The sequence below is a fragment of the Salvelinus namaycush genome, chromosome 1, assembly GCF_016432855.1.
Source record: "Salvelinus namaycush isolate Seneca chromosome 1, SaNama_1.0, whole genome shotgun sequence".
NCBI lineage: Eukaryota > Metazoa > Chordata > Actinopteri > Salmoniformes > Salmonidae > Salvelinus > Salvelinus namaycush.
In genome coordinates, this window is record NC_052307.1 from 31,760,289 (window position 1) to 31,769,585 (window position 9,297).

General features: G+C 42.1%; 1 protein-coding gene across 1 annotated transcript; it reads right to left on the minus strand.

Annotated features, from left to right (window-relative positions):
* Nucleotides 1-7,158: 7,158 nt before the first annotated feature.
* LOC120054966 (alpha-2B adrenergic receptor-like) lies at nt 7,159-8,742 on the minus strand. The gene has a single exon (XM_039002769.1). It carries the CDS (start codon nt 8,599-8,601, stop codon nt 7,159-7,161), a length of 1,443 nt encoding a protein of 480 aa, XP_038858697.1. The 5' UTR covers nt 8,602-8,742.
* Nucleotides 8,743-9,297: the final 555 nt, after the last annotated feature.

Consider the following 9,297-nt stretch of genomic DNA (forward strand, 5'->3'; position numbering starts at 1 on the left):
TCTGACGTCTTCACTATTATTTTACAATGTAGAAAATAGTAAAAATAAAGAAAAGCCTTTTGAATGAGTAGTTGTGACCAAACTTTTGACTGGTACTGTACATCCATATCAGCTGATCAGTACTGCTTTATATTTATAGTGTAAACGGGAGAGTGGAGAGGTTGTGCTTTTGTGAATATATAACACTGTGAAAAGCACACCGCTCTGAGAGCCACTTGACTACAGTAAGTAATCTGTCCTCCTGCCCCTCTCTCTCCTGCATAGTAACAGCACAGAGGAAATGAAGATGGAAACTCTTTGGGATAGGGGGCGGTATTTTGACGTCCGGATGAAAAGCGTGCCCAAAGTAAACCGCCTGCTACTCAGGCCCACAAGCTAGGATATGCATATATATTGGATAGAAAACACTCAAAAGTTTCTAAAACTGTTAAAATAAATGTCTGTGAGTATGACAGAACTGAAATGGCAGGCGAAACACCGAGGACAAACCATCCCCCCCCAAAAAGATTCATCCTACCACTGATTTCAATGGCTGGCACTTTTATAATAGGGTGAAATCGTGCCCGATTGCAGTTCCTAGGGATTCCACTAGATGTCAACAGTCTTTAGAAACAGTTTCAGGCTGGTTTTTGGAAAAATGAACCAGAAATTGAAGTTTTTCTAGATGGCTCCCATTTTGGCTGTAGTGTTTCCAATCGCGTGAATGAGAGCGTGTTCTTTGGTATTTTTCTCGGCAATTAAGTGTTCAGGTTATAGAACTTTCAAAATACAGAAACTGTCACAGTGTGATGCGTTTTACATCATCTGTATTTATGTGTGTGTGTGTTTGAGAGACAAAAAGAGAGAGAACCCAACGCTGCCTCGCTGCACAAATCAAACTCAAATCACTGTAGACAAGTTGACCTCTGCTATAGTGGTGAGGAGGAGTAGTCTACCGTGTCCAGAAACGACTTCACTATAACTTTTCTGTATCCGGGGTTCACTCAAACACCGTTTTAAGCTTTGCTTTACTATTGACAGCTACAGCTGATTTTGGGATTGTATTCTATAAATCGTCTGACTTAATCAAACTTTTAGCCGCCAGGTCCTGATATCAGGGCATAAAAACTACAATCTGTCTCCTGAATTAGCCTAGTGTGCATGTGCGCCCATGCGCACTAGGCTCAAGCTAGTTTTAGACCTTATTGCCAAACTTAATATATACTGCACCCTCAGCTAGTTATACAATCATGTAACATTTGACATTTGCTGTAAAGAAACTTTTAAATAATTTATTGTTTTGTTGAATAGTCATGACTAGTTTGAGATATCTTTCATAAAACAACGATGGCGAAGGATATCATTGCTACTTAACGCGGATCCAAGTTCAGTTGAGATCCACTGGCGTCATTGACGTAGGGTTAGCTGGACGTTTCTGACTGGTCTTGGAACTGTGACAACGGGCAGCCTCTCCCCGCTTGGCTCGATGGGATAGGTAATGATTTTGCTACCCTTAACCTTTTTAAAACTGACTATCAAATTGGTTGATTAAATTTCACTTTATTAATATAATGAGTAATGCAGGACGGTCACAAGGTCAATGACACGAGAAAACTCAAGAAAATAGCAGCTCAACAGAGTGTGTGTGTGTGTGTGTGTGTGTGTGAGACACTCAAGGAAAATTGTTAAACAGTATGCTGTTCATTTATTCCATGTGGACCATCCCTTGTGGAAAAACATGATTTCATGAGTGGAAAATCACATGATTTCACTTGTAAAATGTTATTTCATGTGTGAAATTCCACATATGAACTCATGTGTTTTTGGAACACTTCACATGAAGTTCCATGTGTGGATTTTCACGTGTTCACATAACCTTTCACATATTTTATTTGATAAAATATTTTTCACATGAGATTTGAGATGCCCTGCAAACAGAAATGTGTCTTTAAGTATACACAGACAAATAGTGCATTTAAAATACAATGCTATCAACTTACATATTTAACACACTCATGATTACATTGTGTATGTTTATTTATACAGTAATTATTATTTAACATGTCCTCACTTGGGATTTGAATTCACAGCCTCTTGGTTCACTGCATTCTGAGCTTCCTGCTACGCCACCATGTCTTTGTCAAAAAATGAGTTCACCTGTATTCCTACACTTTGGACTTAAGTAAAATAAATCTCAGCTTTGTTAAAAATACACTCAAGAAAAACTATTATATTTATCTTAGTGATTCAAGAGTAACATTAAAAAAATATGCCCCAGCAATATTAGACAACTATACAGAAAACCCTTCAAATTGCTGAGATAAGTAAATTAAATCCATGATGAGTTAATAGTCAGATTAACTGATAACTAAAATAGCAGTGCAGATGGCACTATTTTGCTAAGTGCAGAGATGTACTGTAGGTAATGAATGAAACTCAGCATACTCCAAATCCAGAGGTTGTGAGTTCAAATCCCAGGTGGAGTCAATACTGAAAAGTCACTACTAAGTGATCATGTGAAATGTAATCATATTGTCAATGATGAAAGATTGTACACTTACTTTAAAACCCCTATATAATTTAATTCCCTTATATTTAAAAAAAGTGAAATAGCTGTTTTCACATGTTGAGCTGAAATTTTCACAAAAAAAGACACGTGAGGTCAGTTGTTCACATGTGAAACCATATGTTTACATGTGTTACATTTAGTGTTCACATGTTAACACCACCTTTTCACGTGAGGAGAATAACACGTTTTCACCTCACATGTGAAAATCAAATTTGCACATTCATGTGAAAAACGTTCACATGTGAAAATCTAACTTTCACATGTGGTATAGCATTTTGAAATTTTGCTTCCCGATGTTGTCCAACATTTTTTCACGAGATGTTTTCACATGTGTAGTTTCATTCATTTTAGCACATGTTGCTGTTACATGTTGTCACATGCTATCGCATTAACTTCACATAAGATCACATACGATAAGCTCACAAGGGATACAGTAACTGGCAGTGTTTGTGTTGCTTCCTGTATGCCATGAACCACTTTAAAACAAAGTTTTCCTTGCGCTCACATGTGTTGGGGTACACAATATTAGAATTATCCCATAATAAGAAACCAATTATCTCGTAATAAGAAACTAATGTTAAACAGTATACCATGGGCTTTTGGCATCTCCACAATGTTAAAAGGACATTAAAGGGGAAATCTGCATTTAAATGAATGATAAATACCCATTGATTCAAGAAGAATATCATGTATAGATGCCTCATGAGCTTAGTTCAACTGTCATACCCCATCAGAACGCAAAATATAAGATTGTTAAATGTAAACGAAATAATGTTGATATCATGCATGTTTAGTCCTTGTATCCATAGCTCTGTCCATGAGTTTGTAAGTGGTTACATTTCTCCAGTCCCTTCCTTCAGCTGTTTACTAAATCAGTGGCAGGGTAACCGCTTTGTTATTGTTCGAACTGCAGATTTCCCTGTTAAGACTGATCCATTTAAATCTGCTATATTTAGAGCCACCCCCAAGAGTCAGTGTGTAATATTCTTCAAACCCCCATGTAGTGGGCCAAGCCGTTTTACTCATGTCCCCTTTAACACCACAGACAGCAGTACTGTATACAATGATTTTAAATGATTGATCACTCCATGCTTATTTAAACTGCTTTATTTCCAAATGGAGGGAGAGGGAGAGAGGCCAGGGTCAAACACAGCAGGGGGAGAAAAAGAGTCCAGGCAGGTCAGAAGAGTAGGGAGATTGTTGATGGGGATGATGAATCACTATACATTGAGTTTTCATGGCTGCCCTGTTAGCACCAAAAGTTCAATGACAATCGCATTTTAAAATGCAAATGTTATTGTCGCAGAACGATTTGTGCCAACACAGAGTGCGGTTGTTTGCTGATCTCCATGGTTCTGCAACCACAGGATGTTAAAGCGCCACCCATCAGCACGATAGTCTTTACAAAACACCACTGAAAATGTTTAAGAAACAAGTTAAAAATAATAAATAAATACAAAAATGCTCCACGACCCAGATTTTACCAATATTTCAACAACAACAAAAAAAAAATCCTGACATTCATCTTCTGCATTGACTGAGTTCCAGTAGAAATGACCCCAACCCCTGCAAACATACGTCTGCTCCTGAATCCTGTTTCTCTGCTGACTTTAAATCAATGAATCTCATTCAACATATTCAGATTGTATACAGTATTTACACTATTTTGTTCACATTAGCTTTGCCTTGCTTGGAGAGCACAGTCAAAAAGAAAAAAATATATAAATATGAAACTAACAGGAAACTCAAAATGGCTCTAAATAAATAAATAATACATATAGCTTATCCAATCACAGCCCCTTATTAGAGCATGACAGTGTCACTCTGAGTCCCGCTCTGTCCGTGTCAGCTGGTGTCCCGGGGCATCACTAAAAGGCCATGCTTGAAAGGACGGAACGGAGTTCCACAAAACCTTGCCTTTGACCTTACCCATATCCTTAACACTAACCATAACCCTAAAGGAAGAACAAATAGATCATGTACTTTCGAAATAGTTTTGTACATTCTAGCATGGCCATCTAGTGACTAGTGTCCCTCAGGGAGATAGCTCTTTGGCCAGAGTCTCTATCACTACATCTCTTTTCTGTGCTTACCAGTATGTGAAGATCTACAGTATACAATATCAGCCAGAGGAGGCACTGGCACAGTCCATGAGTACCCCAGACATTTTACATAAGTTTACCAGACACTTGCAGCTGGTGCCACTAGAAGTGCATCATTAGCAAATACACACTCATGCAGTCTCTCTCACACACACAAGGGTCAGCAGGAATTGACAACGGGAGATTAGAAGTGTTGTTGCCGACAGCCCTTGTCCCATAGTGTCATGACACCTAAATAGCATTCACAGTTACAGACATAGCCTCTGTGAGGGAGAGACACAAAAAGCATCACGACCTGTCAGTCTCTGAGAAATACTGTACATAAAGAGCAACTGTAAAGAGTAGCAGTACCTCTCAGAAATAAAGGAATGTGCCAGGTAGAAGTCCAGTCAGCCAGTGCAGGTACATTCCCAAATCAATCAATACATTGATCTATCAAGCAATCAATCATTCATTAATTCATCCATCCCATATTTGCCATTTGGGAGCTTAATAAAGTACTATATTATCTTATGGGATGAATGTCCTTCCAGAAGTAGCTGAGGATATACAGGACCTGGGCTTTCAGTATTATAATCAATATCAACTAGTGTTTTTAAGACCGTTTGAAGTGTTTGTGTCAGGCCAGCAGTAAAGCTAACGTGGCTGAGTTCCTCCTCTCATAGACAGCCACTGTTCTGTTCTGTTCAATGAGGAGCAGTGTGTTCGTTAATAGCAATGTCCTTTCAGGCTGAAGTCAGATGAATCCACTCAAACAAAGCCAGATAGTCACTGTCCAGTGTCTTTGATAGAAGAAAAAAAATATGTACGACTATACTGCATTCCAAAAAATCCTTAAATGTCCCAAATTTGCATTCCTTGTCAAGGGATTTGGGAAAGTACTTATCCTCTTAAAAATGAGATATGCTTTAAGCACTTGAAATTGTGCTATATAGATCCAATATACCGATTAAATTGACATTTTAGTCTTTTAGCTGACGATCTTATCATGTGCCTCTTACAGTAGTGAGTGCATACATTTCCGTACTTTAGTACTTTGGATCCAATCCACCCCATTCCCTACATAGTGCACTACTTTAGACTAGAGTCCTATGGGCTCTGGTCAAAAGTAGTGCACTATATATCGAATAGGTTGCCATTTGAAACTCAAATTCTCTTATAGGGGTGTATACCCATAGTGTTAAGCTGTTTACGCTCCTCATCTTTTAGTTCACCTGCACTGACACAGGTGGAAACAAATGCCTGATCCTTCATATTGCATCCACCTATATCCTTTGTTTTTCAGTGCAGATGAAGGAAAAGACACAAGCAGAGGACGCCACAATAGGCTATTGAGATGCACCTTAAAACACAGAGCCAGAGGAAAGGGATGTTTATGGTACAAAGTTGTCTTTCAAAATATAGCCTAAGCCCCACATGAGAGCAGTGGTGGGCATCAAAGTTTGAGAGAGTTAGTTGTCTCATGAACAGTTAGAGTCCTGTTGTTCTCTCTCTCTCTCTCTCTCTCACTCTCTCATATGGATAACATCTCTACAGGAACACATGCTATTCTTGAGGCAGGATAAAAGTAACTATGCAGGCGTAAGTGGACAGGCGACCAGGGTCTTGTGCGTTCCTCGTGGTTCTGCCCTTTGATAAAGAAAAGTGCCTCTGGTGGTGCTTAAACAGGCAAACAGGTCTGGCCTATCATCTCGCACTGTTCTATTTTGTTTATCAGTCGGCTGATAAAAGGATATTTGTTTGTTTCATCGCTTTAAAGTCCTTGAATGGCAGCGCTCAAGACTGTTGTTTTGATCAGGAGTTCTCAGCGAGCAGTGGTGTACTGCTATACCCAAAAGGTTTCTCAATTTTTAATCAAACAGATTTCCCAGACAACCTTAATGTCAGTCAGTCATATTTTGACGAGAGCAGCGTTGCACTGTCAAATTCCAAGCAACAACATGTCCTTTATGTCACGAGTGACTAAAAATCAAAAATGGCATTTTCTTTTCCTCCTCTCTTCCTTCCGCACTCTCTATGCATACTGTGTAATGCTCATAGATCAGAACATACCTCCTACCTTTTACTAAAGGATCAGGATCATGCCCTTGGATTCTTACACAGTATCATTCTAAAGCCCCCCAGAGTAGAATTCACATAACATATATTGCACATGCTCTCCCCAGACTATGCCCTTGCAATGGACCGTCACAGTTCTCCAGGTAACGGCTAGACGTCTGCAGCTACGTACCAAGGGACTAAAACAACGAGCCCTTGGAGTTTCTTTCTGTTGCAAGGTGAGCTATCCTACAACTGTTCTGATTCAGCGTTATATAATCGGCAGCCCTTCGTAACATCATCAATTAGAATCTAAATTCAGTCAGAATGTTTACAGAATATTTGTGCTGTTTTTTACACCTCAAAGAGTTTAGAGAGGACTGAAAAGAAAGGACTGACCTTACAGGTCATCTGTTTAAGGCCTCTTTACTAAAGGAAGGTTGCCATTGTTGTCCTTACAGAGCATTCAGTCTAGAAGAAGGTGCCCTTGGTGTTCTTACAAAGGATTTTCTTGAAGGCCTTTCTGAAGTCCTGGTTGAAGATGGTGTATATGACGGGGTTCAGACAGGAGTTGCAGTAGCCAATCCAGAAGAAGAACTTGAAGAGGGGATCAGGGAGGGAGCAAGTCTCAGGACAGATGGCCTGCAGCGAGTAGGAGAAGAAGAAAGGGAACCAACAGACAACAAACACTCCGATCACCACGGCCAGGACGAACGTGAAGCGCTTCTCTCGGTTCACCATGGCTTTACGACGTGCTGCTCCCGGAGTGCTCTCCGGCTTAGACCTCCTCCCTGCCACCAGCCGAGCCCCCTTAGAGGTGGCGATCATGTCCCTGTACTTCTGGATGGTGGCAGGAGAATGGATGCCGGCTGAACCAGCCATGCTAGGATTGTTGACTCCCGTCCTCCCCCCTTCCTCGTTCTCCATGTCACTGTCAGAGCTGTTTGAGCTGTCCATATTATTGTTATACTTCTTTCCCTTCTTCCCCTTCACCTTCTCCCCATGTTTGGGTTTGGCCGGGGCTGGTGGGGGGAGAGTGGGGGAGGGAGACGGTGAGACCAAGGAGGGTGAAGGACCCAGGGGGGAGGTAGGAGGGGAGGTGGTGGTTGGAGCTAGAGATAGAACCGGAGGATGGAGGAGGTTTTGGGTGGTGGGGGTGGAAGGGGAGCGGGTCTCATTGGCCTGGTCGGGGGACGGTGATGGAGTAACAGCCAGGGTGGGGGGTCTGACGTTGGTGGTTTTGTGGGGCATAGCTGGGGTTTCCCCTCTGTCCTCCTTCCCGTTGGCTTGGATCCCCCGAGGGGTTTGACTTGGGGTGGCACAGCCCACCCCGTCTTTCCTGGGCTCGCCTGGCGGGTTCTGTGTGCGCTGCTTGGCGATCTGGTAGATCCTCATGTAGACCAGGATCATGATGAGACATGGGGCGAAGAAGGAGCCGACGGTGGAGTAGAGGATGTACCAGCGCTCGTCGTTCAGCTGGCACTGAGGCCCCCTCTCACTCCCCTCCCCGCCGGGCTCGCTCTTATTTAGCGACAGAAGAGGAGGGAAGGAGATGATGGCCGAGATGAGCCACACCACCACGATGGAGGCTTTGATACGCATGGGTGTGCGCTGGCGGGAGTAGGTAACCCGACTGATGGACAGGTAACGGTCCAATGAGATGGCGCACAGGTGAGCTATAGAGGAAGTGCAGAACAGAACGTCCAGCGCCAGGTAGATCTCACACCACAGAGACTTGAAGTACCAGTATCCCAGCAGTTCATTGGCTAGGGAGAATGGGATGATGAGAGTCGCCACCAAAATGTCTGCAGCCGCTAGCGACACTAAAAACAGGTTCTGTGGTCCTCGGAGTGCATGGCTGGTCAGGACGGCAATGATGACGAGGATGTTTCCCACGATGGTGAAGACCACCATGAGGGTGATGGCTGTAGCGAAGAGCGCCGTGGATTCGGGGGAGTAGGGGGCCAGTTGCAGGGAAGAGACGCTCTGATTGCAGGGAAGAGAAAAAACGCTGGTCGAACCATTAGTGTCGCCCAGCCCCACTGAACATGCACTATCCAAGGGTGAAGCCATGAGTAACACGATGGATGGACTTGATTAAAGTGAGAATAAAATGTTGTTGTAATAAAGATGCTGTTGGTAACGTTGTTTTATATTAGTTGAGGATGGCTGACATAAAATGATATCCTAAAAGTTGAGGGTAAAAACATTAGGCTATAACTAAAAGTATTAATGTTGTGTTATCGCTGTTCATTCCCTCTCCTCCTCCCAGTTTCATCCTCCAAGTTCATTCTAAGCAGCCAAACGATAAACTATGCCCGTGGAGTGCGCCAGAATAAAGCAGAGAGCAATTATATTTCCTGTCTGAAAATAAAACCGTTCAAACAATTAAAAGTTGTCCAGTACATGAAACAGAATTGATCGTAATCTCACAGCTGCTTAATTGTTTGGATATTTTAAAGAAGCGGGAAGTTATGTCCAGGTGGTCACAGAAATATCCTTAAAATATAATTTCAGCCTATAATACAAGGCAACACAAGAGATTGGGAACAAGTTACAAACTGGGCAGGAGAGCCTACTTCAGATGATAGTGTGCTCAAGTCCCCGCTG